The sequence below is a fragment of the Salvelinus namaycush genome, chromosome 30 (assembly GCF_016432855.1).
Source record: "Salvelinus namaycush isolate Seneca chromosome 30, SaNama_1.0, whole genome shotgun sequence".
Taxonomy (NCBI): domain Eukaryota; kingdom Metazoa; phylum Chordata; class Actinopteri; order Salmoniformes; family Salmonidae; genus Salvelinus; species Salvelinus namaycush.
In genome coordinates, this window is record NC_052336.1 from 3,291,394 (window position 1) to 3,308,710 (window position 17,317).

A 17,317-nucleotide genomic window follows, 5' to 3' on the forward strand; every position below is an offset into this window, starting at 1 on the left:
TATCTTCATTAGCTAGCTAGCTAACGTTAGCTACCTAGCTAGCAAGCTCTACTCTAGTCCAATGGAAACCAATGGAAACCGATGCTGGCTACGTGCATAGCTGGATGACCAAATCAAATAAACTTTATTTGTCACGTGCCGAGTACAACAAGTTACCTTGAAATGCTTACTTACAAGCCCTTAACCAACAGTGAAGTTCAAAAGAGTTAAGAAGCAAAAAATAATAAAAAAGTAACACAATAACATAACAATAATGAGGCTATATACAGGGGGTACTGGTACCGAGTCAGTGTGCGGGGGTACAGGTTAGAGTTTATTTGTACATGTAGGTAGGGGTGAAGTGACTATGTATAGATAATAAACAGTGAGTAGCAGCAGTGTGGAGGGGGGGGGGGGGGGGGGGGGGGTCAATGTAACATTCGATTAATTGTTCTGCAGTCTTATGGCTTGGGGGTAGAAGCTGTTAAGGAGCCTTTTGGTCCTAGACTTGGCGCTCCGGTACTGCTTGCAGTGCGGTAGCAGAGAAAACAGTCTATGACTGGGGACTGGAGTCTGACAATTTTATGGGCTTTCCTCTGTATGCGAATTGGAGTGGGTCTAGAGAATCCGGGAGGATGCTGTTGATGTGAGCCATGACCAGCCTTTCAAAGCACTTCATGGCTACAGACGTGAGTGCTACGGGGCGGTAATCATTTAGGCAGGTAACCTTCGCTTCCTTGAGCACAAGGACTATGGTGGTCTGCTTGAAACATGTAGGTATTATAGACTCAGTCAGGGAGAGGTTGAAAATGTCAGTGAAGACACTTGCCAGTTGGTCAACGCATGCTTTGAGTACATGTCCTGGTGATCCATCTGGCCTCGCGGCTTTGTGAATGTTGACCTGTTTAAAAGTCTTGCTCACATCCGCTACCAAGAGCGTTATCACACAGTCAATTGCTTGCCTCGAAGCGAGCATAAAAGGCAGTACCACTCTCCTTGCCGTGAGCACAGGGAGTTAGCTCCGCCAACCTCCCCGTGTGCCCTCCCCCCCCCAAAAAAATTGAGTGGCTTCTCGGGCTTCCGTCGATGACTTGCCTCCTCATATCGTCGCCATTCCGCCTTCGCTGCTTTAATCTCCTCCTTTGGATGGCGATATTCTCCAGCCTGCCTCCAGGGTCCTTTACCATCCAGAATCTCCTCCCATGTGCATTCGTCCCTTTTTCCACGCTGCTTGGTCCGTTGGTGGTGGGTAGTTCTGTTCAGAGGAGCTAACCTACAACACATCTAACACAGTCAGTTCAAACTGAAGCTGGAAAGACTGAAAACTAGCTGCACTTTGTTTAGTTTTACGTTTTTTCAATTGACATTTCTTTGTTTATATCCATAAAAATTACGCCAGCTGATTCATGATTTTGACTGGCTGAGAAACGCTGCCAGTCGTCCAGACTCCCGACATGTTCATTACTATGGGACAGCTGGAGATTGATGGAGTATTGAAACAATGTTGCAAATGTCGGAGAGTCAGACAACAAGTTTATACAAATCTCAGCTGTTGAAAACTAAATGTTATTCTAAAAGAAATGTGAGATAATGTCTAGATGCTTTTTATAGAGGAGATTAAGTTTATAAATAGCATAGCTGGGTTGATGAGACAGTGGATTGCACAGTCAGATGGAACAGAGTAAATAGGCATTTTATTAACATCACAGATTTAGCCGGTGGTAACTTGTGGAATAGACACCGCCTGGAATGCAGTTTTAACCAATCAACATTCAGGATTAGAGACACCCGTTGTATAATAGTCCACATTTTCTCTGACATTTGGCTTGTAGTTCTTGCACAGGAAAGAAGTGGAGACTGTTTTCAGGGACCTACCAGATCACAACAAACAGTGAACAGTGATGGGGATATAAAAAATGATGGTTATGGAGAAATCAACCATACAACCACTAGGTGTCATCGTATACCGACAGATCAAATTGATTTCAACAGTACTTGATAGTCTACTAAAATCAAATCAAATGTTATTCGTGACATGCTTCGTAAACAACAGGTGGAGAGTAGTTTTTAGGATGATACTAAGACACTGCCCAAACAAAAATCAACTCATAAAACTTTGCCTCAGCTGGTAATCATGACAGTTTGGTACCGCAAAGGAAAAACAGTGATGACGCTCAATGACATTGTTGCAAATGATGGGGAATAACCTATCGTGATGAGGCATCAACAGTTGTGCACGCTTCACTCAAAAACACTGAATATGACTGTATATCAAATATTGCCATGGTAAAACGTTTGATATCATTTTTGCCTGACACGATCACTAATTCTTTGCTAATATGTTGACATGCATAAAGTTAGTTTTTTTTACCAATTCTAATGGTTGTTAAAAGCATAACTTGTAAAATATTAGCGTTATATCAACATACTCCTCACTCCCATTTAACAACTCTAAATCACTTTGGCACAGTTCCAATCAAATCACTTGCATAAAACGTTTGAAAGGTCTATCATTTTCATCAAACACAATCAAAGTTTAACATGGGCCCTAGATGCCTTCAATTGCCCAACTTTTTTTTTACGTGTTATTGTGCACCAAAGGCATAACTTGAAACAACATGATATAGGTTAATTAAATAATCAAAAGAAAAATGTGATTATTTATTACCCTATGTGGTTATAAGTATTTAGGCATATCATGTGAAATATAGGTAATGTGAAATAATTTTCAAAAGCGCAAGAGATACTGTTGCATGTAGGTCTAGATTATTTATGGATTGATCACATAGAAATATCAAAACATTCTTTCAAAAACTCCAAAGCAATTGCATGTGGCGCAGGAACCACTGACTCACTGCTTTTTTTCTACTATCAAGACACCTGCTGGCAACTCTTAACTGGTTCGATCACCTTATGAAGTGTTCTACATATCTGTCGACTAGGTGGGTCTCTTATGACTAAAGGCTTCATGCATAGCTTATATGTTTACCCATAAGAGTAGGAGACAGAGTAAATGTCTCTATTCTCAGCACTTATGCCAAATGTTCTACTCTGAGACGCTTTGTGGATACGGGCCATGGGTCCCTATCCACAAATCATCTCAGAAAATGTCATAGGAATCCTCATTTAAGACTTAAAAAACTTTCACAGGAAAGATTGTGAAGACGCTCAGTAGACAGGTTTCCATTGACCCAGGTTTATTCGACAAAAGCAATGACGCAATAAAAAAATCATTCCGACATGTGTAATGGAAACGGCAGATATAGGAAACATTTCCTAAAGATCGACACCATTTTTATCCGTTCGAAAGGGGTGGGTTTTTCTTCTGTTTAACTTTATTTATTGCGACAAATGAGGATCGAAACAGTGTTTTTCGAATAAATGATGACTGCAGAATCATTTTGAAGGTACGCGGGGCACGTGATGTCACCTCAATTGATTGGACATGATTTGGAAAGGCACACGCCTCTCTATATAAGGTCCCACAGTTGACAGTGCATGTCAGTTTTTTAACTGACAGTTGTTTTTTAACTGACAGTTGTTTAACACTTTTTTGGTTACTACATGAATCCATATGTACTATATCATAGTTTTGATGTCTTCACTATTATTCAACAATGTAGAAAATAGTAAAAATAAAGAAAAACCCTTGAATGAGTAGGTGTGTCCAAACTTTTGGACTATGGAGATTTTTAGGATGAAAATAAAAAGGAATAGAGCTAAGCACAGACAAAATCCTAGAGGGAAACCTGGTTCAGTCTGCTTTCCAACAGACACTGGGCGACAAATTCACACTTCAGCAGGTCAATAACCTTAAACACAAGGCCAAATATACACTGGAGTTGCTTACCAAGATGACATTGACTGTTCTTTTCCTATAGTCCACGATCAGCTACTTTGTCTTGCTCACATTGAGGGAGAGATTGTTGTCCTGGCACCACACTGTCAGGTCTCTGACCTCCTCCCTATAGACTGTCTCATCGTTGTGGGTGATCAGGCCTATCACTGTTGTGTCATCAGCAAACTTAATGATGGTGTTGGAGTCGTGCTTGGCCACGCAGTCATGGGTAAACTAAGCACGCACCCCTGAGGGGCCCCAGTTGGATCCAGTTGCAGAGGGAGGTGTTCAGTCCATGGGTCCCTAGTTTAGTGATGAGCTTTGTGGGCACTATTATGCTGAACGCTTAGCTGTAGTCAATGAACAGCATTCTCGCGTAGGTGTTCCTTTTGTCCAAATGGAAGGAAAGAAGAGGTGGTGTTTGCTCAGTTGCATCTTGGACATTGTACATTGAACTCGTCATTATATCTGGTTGGCAAGCATACAAATGGATAGTGAACGGAGTGTATGGTTGATGAAACAGTGAAGCATCTGTTGATGTATTGTTGTAAGTACTGGTATGTGGAAGAGAGGGAAAGATTGATGTGTAGGGTTATTGAGGTAGGATAGGGGTGGGGGGGTGGGGATGTGGAAAGGGATTTGGGGAATGGGGGAGGGTTTATAATAGTTAATAGGGCTCTAGTATAGGATTAGATAGGAGGGTTAAGTTTCACTTAATGTTTGTTTCTTTATTCATTTAGTCTGTAAACTGTGATTGACTACACACTCCAGTACAGTAGGTGGCGACATGCACCTCTAACGTTTGTTTGCAGACCGCCATAATATTACAGAAGAAAATAAGCAGAAGAAGAAGAAGAAAAGCAGAAGTGAAAGAGAAAGTATCAGCTGAGTGAGGCTACTGCAAAGTAGTGAACATTTCTAAATCATGGACAAACTGTCTGTCTTTTTGTTTGTTCTTTCCTTTTCCACCATTGTCAATGCAGGTAAGATGGATTATCTACTTTCTCTCAACTCATTGAAAGATGTGTTATGTTATACAATGTTAAACCAAGAGTTTGGGACTATAGGTTATATCTGCATTTTTGTCAAAATGTGACCCTGTTCAGGAAACGAGTCGTATGTCGCAAGTCACGACTTCACAGGAGAGCATTTTTTGGCAGAAATGCCTTCTCGAACATGTGAACTTTCATGTGCCTTGATAACAAACTGGCATGCCATCTGTAAATACGAATAAAATTGTTAAATTACGAGCCTTGTTGGTTAAGCCACAGACAAATAGAGCAAACTTCCCACTAACCATGATTGGCTGAGATAATGAGTGGGTTGGATTTGGTCTGCCATATTCAAGGCTTCTGTCTATTTGAGCTCATCAGTCTGTGTTGGTAATCCTGTCGAACACCACTTTTTTAATGTATTGTGTAGTGGAGCTGCATAAGTGTTGCTCTCCACTTTCTGGAGGATCAAGTTTTGAAATCAGTGGAATTACAGTATGATAGCTAAAGAGATGGAGAAAACACCTGTCTCTGGATTACATCTTCAAACTAATGGCAACCGTGGTATGGCATTCCTGACAGGGAGACGCGTCCATCATGCATGATGATGTATGCAGGTAAGATAGTCTAGCGTTAGCTAGCTACATTTTCAGATATTACACATTTCTAATTTTGACAGAAAGTGGTTTCATTTCAAGCTAAAGTGTACTGTTAGCTAGCTAGATAACTTCAGCTGGCTGGCTCCCTAGCGGAGGTTATTATTCGTTTCCCAGAGCTGTTTGCTTTTCTAGTTAGAGCCTAATGTTAGACATTGTTGGCACTTTGTTCGTTGTTTTTTAACTAGCTAATGTTAGCTGGCTGGCTCGTTAGCTAACGTTACGTGACGTGTGTCCAACACCCGTTGAATATGGCCGGTGTCAGTAAACGTCTGCAAAAAAGCGTAATGAAATTGTTGCCAGCTGAGCTGGTTAGGCTGTTTTCATGGTATCCAGAGGTAAACAAATAGTCGGCCAGAGCGTCAAGTGTGCGCTCCGAGAGCGAAATGAGACGGGTGGGTCTTACAAGTTGTGCCACGACTTCCGCCGAAGTCGGTTCCTCTCCTTGTTCGGCCGGCGCTCGGCGGTCGGCGTCGCCGGTCTTCTAGCCATCATCGATCCATTTTTCATTCTCCATTTGTTTTGTCTTGTCTTCTCACACACCTGGTCTCAATATCCCTCATTACATGTTGTGTATTTAACCCTCTGTTCCCCCCATGTCTTTGTGCGGAATTGTTTATTGTAAGTGCATGTGCACGTTTTCTCTGATGCGCAACGGGTTTTGTACTCATTTATTTATTGTTCTGGTTTCCGGTGTTTTTATGAATAAAACTGCTCTGTTGATTACCCAGTTTTGCTCTCCTGCGCCTGACTTCCCTGCCACCAGTTACGCACTCCCTTACAAGTTGATCAACTTTCAAAGCAGAATTACTTTCCTATTGTTCCTCAAATGCAGTGTATGATATACCATTTTGTAGCTTTGAGTCTCTACTTTTATCCAATGTAAAAAAAAAAAGCTACATAAATCTTCTTATGGCTGCAGGGGCAGTATTGAGTAACTTGGAAAAAGGTGCCCATTTCAAACGGCCTCGTACTCAATTCTTGCTCGTACAGTATGCATATTATTATTACTATTGGATAGAAAACACTCTATAGTTTCTAAAACCGTTTGAATTATTTCTCTGAGTGAAACAGAACTCATTCTGCAGCCCACTTCCTGACAGGAAGTGAGATTTCTGAATTCGAGGTCTCTGTTCTAGGGCTTGCCTATAAATGGGCATGATACGTATTAGTATACATGCACGTCATACACCTTCCCCTAGATGTCAAGAGGAAGTGAGAGAAGAAATGAAGTGATTATCTTGGTCTGAGGTGGAATAAATCCTCTTGGAATGACGTGTCCGCCATTTCCTGTTTTCTGAAAAGCGCGAAGTTGGACCTGGAATTGCCTTCTGGAAAGCTGTCGTTATAGGCGAATACTATCTCCGGCTTTGATTTTATTTGATACATGTTACAATATCATCGTAAAGTATGTTTTTTCAATATAGTTTTATTAGATTATTGAAATTTTTTCGGGACGTTAGGCGTGTTGCGTTGTCTGTGTTTGTTGACGATGGAGAGCTTCGTGCCACTTGGCCAGTGTGCTTGCTAATTCAAGAGGGAAAAACGATGTTCTAAATCCAAACAACGACTGTTCTGGACAAAGGACCCCTTGTACAACATTCTGATGGAAGATCACCAAAAGTAGGACCCATTTTATGATGCTATTTCATATATCTGTCGAACTGTGCTATCGCTACCGTTTGCCTTGAATCAATGCTGTTGTGTGTTAGCTATTGTAGTAAGCTAATATAACGCTATATTGTGTTTTCGCTGTAAAACACTTAAAAAATCGGAAATATTGGCTGTATTCACAAGATCTTTGTCTTTCATTTGCTATATATATTTTTCAGAAATGTTTTATGATGAGTATTTAGGTATTTGACGTTGGTGTCTGTAATTACTCTGGCTGCTTCGGTGCTATTTCTGACGGTAGCTGTGATGGTAGCAGCAATGTAAAACTGATTTATACCTCAAATATGCACATTTTTCGAACAAAACATAGATTTATTGTGTAACATGTTATAGGACTGTCATCTGATGAAGTTGTTTCTTGGTTAGTTTGGTTGGATCTTGGTTAGTTAGGTTGGCTTTGTGCATGCTACCTGTGCTGTGAAAAATGTCTGTCGTTTTTTGTATTTGGTGGTGAGCTAACATAAATATACGTGGTGTTTTCGCTGTAAAACATTTTAAAAATCGGACATGTTGGCTGGATTCACAAGATGTTTATCTTTCAAATGCTGTATTGGACTTGTTCATGTGTGAAAGTTAAATATTTCAAAAAAATATATTTTGAATTTCGCGCCCTGCACTTGAAGTGGCTGTTGTCATATTGTGCCCGGCCTCGGGCTTGCAGCCTGAAGAAGTTTAAGACCAAATCCAGGTGGTGAGTCACAACTGTAGTTATTGACATAGCATTGCTCTGTTCAATATTCTCTACTTAGATAGTACTCTAAATATCCCAATTCATGTTGTTGAGTTCAAAAGAATACAAGATCAATTTGCTGACACCAGTCATCTGCACAGATAGGGCTCTACCTGTGCAGAGCACATGCCCCTTTTCCCTTCCAGTCTCCAAAGTGTCCTGCCCTTTTGGGTGGCGGCATAATTTCCCCCAAAATGTATTTTTGTTTGTAGTAATGTTTTGTCATTGTTGTTCGGACCCACTGTCCGCAAGTCGTCAAGTTTGCCACCCCTCACCCCCTACCCCTTCCATTGGTTGCGCCTGTTGATATGCTCTGTACTGAGCTTGCACACATCCCCGGTTGTGCATTTTTCCCCCCAGTCTGCCCTGCACAGATATGGCGCGTGCCCAGTATCCAAATGTGCATGACTTGATAGATGAGGTCACCAGTCGAGGGTGTGTAGCCAACTACCTAGTTCAAATATCAACAGTACTGCCACAGCAGCATAAGATTGAATTATCATTGATAACACTTGATTTAGCCTACATCATTATCAATATTCAGTCTGATTGGCTGATACAGCAGAGAGAGAGAGGCATAAAGACAGAGAGGTAAATCACAATCAGTGTAAAATACAGTTTTTGATTTACATCAATGATAAGCTGATAGCCCAACCTCTTTTCCCAATGTCAATCATGTCTTTGGGAGGCACTAACTAGCTTTCTTACAATTTCTGATGGTGAGTGAGTATTGTTTTTTACATTTTGAACACTGCCTGGCACCATGCAAACCAATGAGGGTTTGAAACTTTAAAGTCAATTATCTCAAAATCATAGTTTTGCAGATAAAACCTTATTGTCCCAAGCTCTCAATGTCCATAACTGTGGATAATATCACTCCTCTTTCAGGTTCAGGATCACATTCTCTGTGGGCTCTTGCAACACACATCATTGGAGAGACGCCTTTCCCTGAGTTTACGGTTGTGGTGATGTTAGATGATGTTCAAGTGGGTTACTATGACTCCAACATGAAAGAATTTATCTACAGTGGACTTAACCCAACGGACAAAATACATGATGACGTAGCTCAGGACGGAGCTTATGTATTTGGAACTATATACCAGAGCATTAAAGAGAGATCTTTTCAGCTAAAGCACCACTTGAATCTCACAAGAGGTGTTCAAGTTCAGCAAAGAATGGCTGGCTGTGAGATGTTGGACAATGGTGAACCAGCCATGATCATGTCAAAGAACACTTTCAATGCCATTTATACAGATCGAATGTTATATTACAACATGACACATTTTACATATGATGCTGGGAAACTACTACCAGGATGGGATGGGATAAGGCAAGCATATCTTAGAACACTTTTTGAGAATGTTTATCTTCCCATTTGCATCAAAACAATGAAGACATTCCTGAAGAGAGAGAAGAACATTGTGATGCGTAAAGTTCCTCCCAGACTCAGGTTGATAAATAAAGAGGTTTCTGGAGGGCTCCAGGTGAGCTGCCTGGCGTTTGGTTTCTACCCCCGCCACATCAACCTGACCCTGCTGAGAGACGGCCAGCCAGTGGCAGAACAGGAGCTGACAGGGGGGGAGGTGCTGCCTAGTGGAGATGGGACCTACCAGCTGAGGAAGAGTCTGGAGGTCAGTACTGAGGAGCTAAAGAAGAGACACGACTACACCTGTACTGCCTCTCACCTCAGTCTGGACAACAAGCTGGATGTCAGCTGGGAGTCTGGAGCAGAGAAAGTTCACCTATCCACCCTCTCAGTTCTACTGGTGATGCTGCTGATTGTTATTCTATTGGGCATTTTCATTTGTGTCAAAAGGAGGAGATGCACTGCATCATAGGCATTTGTCACAAGTTGCCAACATGGAGGACATTAACCTGTCTTCAGATTCTGCGACATAATGAACAGATCATCATTTACTGGGGGGAGGATTGGTCCAAAATAGGGGAGGTTTTGTTAAACTTCTTTTTTAATTATTTTTTTGCTTTGGGGAGAGTTGTGAGGTTTTTTTTATTGGGCACAAGGGGAGGGTAGCGTGTGTTTTTTTATTGGGCACAAGGGAGGGTAGAGTGTTTTTTTATTGGGCACAGGGGAGGGTAGAGTGTTTTTTTATTGGGCACAGGGGAGGGTAGCGTGTGTTTTTTTATTGGGCACAGGGGAGGGTAGCGTGTGTTTTTTTATTGGGCACAAGGGAGGGTAGAGTTTTTTTATTGGGCACAGGGGAGGGTAGCATGTGTTTTTTTATTGGGCACAAGGGAGGGTAGCATGTTTTTTGTTATTGGGCACAGGGGAGGGTAGCGTGTTTTTTGTTATTGGGCACAGGGGAGGGTAGCGTGTTTTTTGTTATTGGGCACAGGGGAGGGTAGCGTGTTTTTTGTTATTGGGCACAGGGGAGGGTAGCGTGTCTTTTGTTATTGGGCACAGGGGAGGGTAGCGTGTTTTTTGTTATTGGGCACAGGGGAGGGTAGTGTGTTTTTTGTTATTGGGCACAGGGGAGGGGAGCGTGTTTTTTGTTATTGGCACAAGGGAGGGTAGCGTGTTTTTTGTTATTGGGCACAGGGGAGGGTAGCGTGTTTTTTGTTATTGGGCACAGGGGAGAGTAGCGTGTTTTTTGTTATTGGGCACAGGGGAGGGTAGCGTGTTTTTTGTTATTGGGCACCGGGGAGGGTAGCGTGTTTTTTGTTATTGGGCACAGGGGAGGGTAGCGTGTTTTTTGTTATTGGGCACAGGGGAGGGTAGCGTGTTTTTTGTTATTGGGCACAGGGGAGGGTAGCGTGTTTTTTGTTATTGGGAACAGGGGAGGGTAGCGTGTTTTTTGTTATTGGGCACAGGGGAGGGTAGCGTGTTTTTTGTTATTGGGCACAGGGGAGGGTAGCGTGTTTTTTGTTATTGGGAACAGGGGAGGGTAGCGTGTTTTTTGTTATTGGGCACAGGGGAGGGTAGCGTGTTTTTTGTTATTGGGCACAAGGGAGGGTAGAGTGTTTTTTTATTGGGCACAGGGGAGGGTAGCGTGTTTTTTGTTATTGGGAACAGGGGAGGGTAGCGTGTTTTTTGTTATTGGGCACAAGGGAGGGTAGAGTGTTTTTTTATTGGGCACAGGGGAGGGTAGCGTGTTTTTTGTTATTGGGCACAGGGGAGGGTAGCGTGTTTTTTGTTATTGGGCACAGGGGAGGGTAGCGTGTTTTTTGTTATTGGGCACAGGGGAGGGTAGAGTTTTTTTTTATTGGGCACAGGGGAGGGTAGCGTGTTTTTTGTTATTGGGCACAGGGGAGGGTAGCGTGTTTTTTGTTATTGGGCACAGGGGAGGGTAGCGTGTTTTTTGTTATTGGGCACAGGGGAGGGTAGCGTGTCTTTTGTTATTGGGCACAGGGGAGGGTAGCGTGTTTTTTGTTATTGGGCACAGGGGAGGGTAGCGTGTTTTTTGTTATTGGGCACAGGGGAGGGTAGCGTGTTTTTTGTTATTGGGCACAGGGGAGGGTAGCGTGTTTTTTGTTATTGGGCACAAGGGGGGGTAGCGTGTGTTTTTTTATTGGGCACAGGGGAGGGTAGTGTGTTTTTTGTTATTGGGCACAGGGGAGGGTAGCGTGTTTTTTGTTATTGGGCACAGGGGAGGGTAGCGTGTTTTTTGTTATTGGGCACAGGGGAGGGTAGCGTGTTTTTTGTTATTGGGCACAGGGGAGGGTAGCGTGTTTTTTGTTATTGGGCACAGGGGAGGGTAGTGTGTGTTTTTTTTATTGGGCACAGGGGAGAGTAGCGTGTTTTTGTTATTGGGCACAAGGGAGGGTAGCGTGTTTTTTGTTATTGGGCACAGGGGAGGGTAGCGTGTTTTTTGTTATTGGGCACAGGGGAGGGTAGTGTGTTTTTTGTTATTGGGCACAGGGGAGAGTAGCGTGTTTTTTGTTATTGGGCACAAGGGAGGGTAGCGTGTTTTTTGTTATTGGGCACAGGGGAGAGTAGCGTGTTTTTTGTTATTGGGCACAAGGGAGGGTAGCGTGTTTTTTGTTATTGGGCACAAGGGAGGGTAGAGTGTTTTTTTATTGGGCACAGGGGAGGGTAGCGTGTTTTTTGTTATTGGGCACAGGGGAGGGTAGCGTGTTTTTTGTTATTGGGCACAGGGGAGGGTAGCGTGTTTTTTGTTATTGGGCATAGGGGAGGGTAGAGTTTTTTTTTATTGGGCACAGGGGAGGGTAGCGTGTTTTTTGTTATTGGGCACAGGGGAGGGTAGCGTGTTTTTTGTTATTGGGCACAGGGGAGGGTAGCGTGTTTTTTGTTATTGGGCACAGGGGAGGGTAGCGTGTCTTTTGTTATTGGGCACAGGGGAGGGTAGCGTGTTTTTTGTTATTGGGCACAGGGAAGGGTAGCGTGTTTTTTGTTATTGGGCACAGGGGAGGGTAGCGTGTTTTTTGTTATTGGGCACAGGGGAGGGTAGCGTGTTTTTTGTTATTGGGCACAAGGGAGGGTAGCGTGTGTTTTTTTTATTGGGCACAGGGGAGGGTAGTGTGTTTTTTGTTATTGGGCACAGGGGAGGGTAGCGTGTTTTTTGTTATTGGGCACAAGGGAGGGTAGCGTGTTTTTTGTTATTGGGCACAGGGGAGGGTAGCGTGTTTTTTGTTATTGGGCACAGGGGAGGGTAGCGTGTTTTTTGTTATTGGGCACAGGGGAGGGTAGTGTGTGTTTTTTTTATTGGGCACAGGGGAGGGTAGCGTGTTTTTGTTATTGGGCACAGGGGAGGGTAGTGTGTTTTTTGTTATTGGGCACAGGGGAGAGTAGCGTGTTTTTTGTTATTGGGCACAAGGGAGGGTAGCGTGTTTTTTGTTATTGGGCACAGGGGAGAGTAGCGTGTTTTTTTTTATTGGGCACAGGGGAGAGTAGCGTGTTTTTTGTTATTGGGCACAGGGGAGGGTAGCGTGTTTTTTGTTATTGGGCACAGGGGAGGGTAGCGTGTTTTTTGTTATTGGGCACAGGGGAGGGTAGCGTGTTTTTTGTTATTGGGCACCGGGGAGGGTAGCGTGTTTTTTGTTATTGGGCACAGGGGAGGGTAGCGTGTTTTTTGTTATTGGGCACAGGGGAGGGTAGCGTGTTTTTTGTTATTGGGCACAAGGGAGGGTAGCGTGTTTTTTGTTATTGGGCACAGGGGAGGGTAGCGTGTTTTTTGTTATTGGGCACAGGGGAGGGTAGCGTGTTTTTTGTTATTGGGCACAGGGGAGGGTAGCGTGTTTTTTGTTATTGGGCACAGGGGAGGGTAGCGTGTTTTTTGTTATTGGGCACAGGGGAGGGTAGCGTGTTTTTTGTTATTGGGCACAGGGGAGGGTAGCGTGTTTTTTGTTATTGGGCACAGGGGAGGGTAGCGTGTGTTTTTTTTATTGGGCACAGGGGAGGGTAGTGTGTTTTTTGTTATTGGGCACAGGGGAGGGTAGCGTGTTTTTTGTTATTGGGCACAGGGGAGGGTAGCGTGTTTTTTGTTATTGGGCACAGGGGAGGGTAGCGTGTTTTTTGTTATTGGGCACAGGGGAGGGTAGCGTGTTTTTTGTTATTGGGCACAGGGGAGGGTAGCGTGTTTTTTGTTATTGGGCACAGGGGAGGGTAGCGTGTTTTTTGTTATTGGGCACAGGGGAGGGTAGCGTGTTTTTTGTTATTGGGCACAAGGGAGGGTAGCGTGTTTTTTGTTATTGGGCACAGGGGAGGGTAGCGTGTTTTTTGTTATTGGGCACAGGGGAGGGTAGCGTGTTTTTTGTTATTGGGCACAGGGGAGGGTAGCGTGTTTTTTGTTATTGGGCACAGGGGAGGGTAGCGTGTTTTTTGTTATTGGGCACAGGGGAGGGTAGCGTGTTTTTTGTTATGGGGCACAGGGGAGGGTAGCGTGTTTTTTCCTGCTCATTTGCAGGTTTTACTATATAATTTCTTCCATCCTACTGTAGCCCTATTTCCTCATCTGCTTGCATGCTCCTCCCCTATTTCAAGGTGTTTTGGTACATCCCTTATGCACTACGTTGGCATGGCCAAATGCAGGCTACTGTGCAACTCCCTATTCAGGTAGGATGCAATTTCTAACCTTAAATGCATTTATTTACATATTTAGAATAATTTGTTTATCATTATTGTATATCAATGCTGTTATTGTAAGCCTATTTATTAATTTAATAAGCAGAACCATGAGGTGGGACAATTATTGTTTTAGGAAAGAAGTTTAAAAAACAATTTTAAAAAATGGCTATAAAGTTTTGTATATGCTACACACCCAAACACAAGGAATAATGTTTTTGTAATTTGTTATAGGCTGTTAAGGACATGTAAATGTGGCTCATTTGGCCAATATCCCTCATTTATTGATGGCGCTGGCTGCAGCAAATTTCTCAAATGTCTGGTAAAGGAAACCCTGAAATGTTAATATTGTTTGTATGCAGATTTTAGAATATTTGCATGAAAATCTGTCGCCAATTGGATGAAAACCTAGCTACAGACACCCTAAAGACTGGCAAGTGCACTAGTAGAGTGTCACTTTGATTTTGCCTGCATATCATGGTTCATCAGCAGCCACAAACATTTGAAGACTAAACTACAGATTAGGATTGACTATTTTCCCTGGATTTTACAAAAGTTCCATCCCAAGAATAATCACTTTTCTCCCTGTTAAGTATTTCCCACCTAAAGATATTTTATGAGCCGAATTCCAAAAAAGCCCAAATGATTGTGCCATTATCCAATACATAGCCTAACGCATATTATGTACTACAGAAAAACATAAAAGCCCATAGATGTAGCTATGATCTCTTGGATAAATCAATGAAACAAGCGCCAGTAAGCTAATTTTTTTGAGTGTGGACTGTAATATTGTATTGTATTATACGGACTGGAATTACGCACCTTTTTCAAACCATGAACCTGGGAGAGAACATGTGATGCTGGTGCGGAACATGCAGCCTACAATTATAAGCTATTGTAACGATGTACGCAAAGAGTCAGGAAGCAAGTTCAGGGAGTGAATGCATTTAATTTATAAATGAACAAAACAAGTAACACAAAAAGCTCACCGACATGAAACAGGAACAATGACGACTGGGGAAGAAACCAAAGGGAGTGACAGATAAAGGGCAGGTCATCAAGGAGATGATGGAGTCCAGGTGAGTGTCATTATGCGTGTACGCTGGTGACAGGTGTGTACCCTAACGAGCAGCCTGGTGACCTAGAGGCCGGAGAGGGAGCACACGTGACAGCTATACATTTGATTTTAATGTTGAAATATACAGTGCATTCAGGAAAGTATTCAGACCCCATTAATTTTTCCACATTTTGTTATGTTACAGCCTTATTCAAAAATTTATTAAATCAAAAATGTTCCTAATCAATCTCCACACAATACCACATAATAACAAGCGAAAATTGATTTTTATAAGTGTTGCAAATGTATTAAAAATAAAACTGAAATAAAACTTTACAAAAACAACAAAACGAACGTGACCCTATATAGAAAATAGTGCTGGACACAAAACACTACACATAGACAATAACCCACGAAATACCCAAGGAATATGGCTGCCTAAATATGGTTCCCAATCAGAGACAGCTGTTGATCGTTGTCTCTGATTGGGAACCATATTTAGGCAGCCATATTCCTTGGGTATTTCGTGGGTTATTGTCTATGTATTTGTTGCTTGTGTCTGCACTTTATATACTGTATATAGCTTCACGTTCGTTTTGTTGTTTTGATTAGTTTGTTTAAGTATTCTTCGTTTTGTTATTAATAAATAGAAGAATGTATTCGTATCACGCTGCGCCTTGGTCCTCCTCTCTTCCACATTACGACGAACGTGACAAGATGTTTCTACAACTTGATTGGAGTCCACCTGTGGTAAATTCAATTGATTGGACATGATTTGGAAGGGCACGCACCTGTCTATATAAGGTCCCACAGTTGACAGTCCCTGTCAGAGAAAAAACCAAGCCATGAGGTCGAAGGAATTGTATGTAGAGCTCCGAGACAGGATTGTGTCAAGGTCCTCAAGAACACAGTGGCCTCCATCATTCTTAAATGGAAGAAGTTTGTAACCACCAAGACTCTTCCTCGAGCTGGCCGCCTGGCCAAACTGAATCGGGGGAGAAGGGCCTTGGTCAGGGAGGTAACCAAGAACCCGATGGTCACTCTGACAGCGCTCCAGAGTTACTCTGGAGATGGGAGAACCTTCCAGAAGGACAACCATCTCTGCAGCACTCCATCAATTAGGCCTTTTAAGTCACTCCTCAGTAAAAGACACATGACAGCCCACTTTGAGTTTGCCAAAAGGCACCTAAAGGACTCTCAGACCATGATGAAACCAAGATTGAACTCTTTAGCCTGAATGCCAAGCGTAACGTCTGGAGGAAACCTGGCACCATCTCTATGGTGAAACCGGTGGTGGCAGCATCATGCTGTGGGGATGTTTTTCAGCAGCAGGGACTGGGAGACTAGTCAGGATTGAGGGAAAGATGAACGTAGCAAAGAACAGAGAGATCTTTTATGAAAACCTGTTCCAGAGGGCTCAGGACCTCAGAATGGGGTGAAGGTTCACCTTCCAACAGGACAACGACCCCAAGCACACAGCCAAGACAATGCAGAAGTGGCTTCGGGACAATGTCCTTGAATGGCCCAGACAGAGCCCGGACTTGAACCCGATCGAACATCTCTGGAGAGACCTGAAAATAGCTGTGCAGCAACGCTGTCCAGCGACGCTCCCCATCCAACCTGTTTGAGAGGATCTGCGGAGAAGAATGGGATAAACTCCCCAAATACAGGTGTGCCGAGCTTGTAGTGTCATACCCAAGAAGACTCAAGGCTGTAATCGCTGCCAAAGGTGCTTCAACAAAGTGCTTAGTAAAGGGTCTAAATACTTATGTAAATGTGATATTTCTGTTTAGTTTTTTTAATTAGTTTGCAAACATTTCTACAAACCTGTTTTTGCTTTTTCATTATGGGGTATTGTGTGTAGATTGATGAGAAAAATCAGCAATCTGTAATTTAAAAAAAATGTGGAAAAGGGAAAGGGGTCTGAATAGTTTCTGAATGTACTATATATACACAAAAGTATGTGGACACCCCTTCAAATGAGTCATTTCGGCAATAAAATCGAGCACACAGCCATGCAATCTCCATAGACAAACATTGGAAATAGAATGGCCTTACTGAAGAGCTCAGTGACTTTCAATGTGACACCATCATAGGTTGCCACCTTTCCAACAAGTCAGTTTGTCAAATTTCTGCTCTGCTAAAGCCGCCCTGGTCAACTGTAAGTGCTGTTTTTGAGAAGTGGAAATGTTTAGGAGCAACAACGGCTCAGCCGTGGAGTGGTAGGCCACACGAGCTCACAGAACGGGTCCGCTGAAGTGCATAAAAATTGTAGGTCCTCAGTTGCAACAATAACTACCGAGTTCCAAACTGCCTCTGGAAGTAACGTCAGCACAATAACTGTTTGTCGG

At 42.9% G+C, this 17,317-nt stretch overlaps 1 protein-coding gene across 1 annotated transcript; it reads left to right on the forward strand.

The window, feature by feature from the left end:
• Nucleotides 1–4,742: 4,742 nt before the first annotated feature.
• Nucleotides 4,743–9,852, forward strand: LOC120024922 (major histocompatibility complex class I-related gene protein-like). Its single transcript, XM_038969290.1, has 2 exons — nt 4,743–4,800; nt 8,758–9,852. The coding sequence occupies exons 1-2, from the start codon at nt 4,743–4,745 to the stop codon at nt 9,705–9,707; spliced, it is 1,008 nt and encodes a 335-aa protein (XP_038825218.1). The 3' UTR covers nt 9,708–9,852.
• Nucleotides 9,853–17,317: the final 7,465 nt, after the last annotated feature.

What these genes read in the sequence shown, in the direction of transcription:
- LOC120024922 (XM_038969290.1), top strand. Translation starts at nt 4,743, where the DNA reads ATGGACAAACTGTCTGTCTTTTTGTTTGTTCTTTCCTTTTCCACCATT. An exon ending in TTCCACCATTGTCAATGCAG is followed by an intron (nt 4,801 to 8,757) that starts GTAAGATGGATT and finishes CTCCTCTTTCAG; the next exon opens with GTTCAGGATCACATTCTCTG.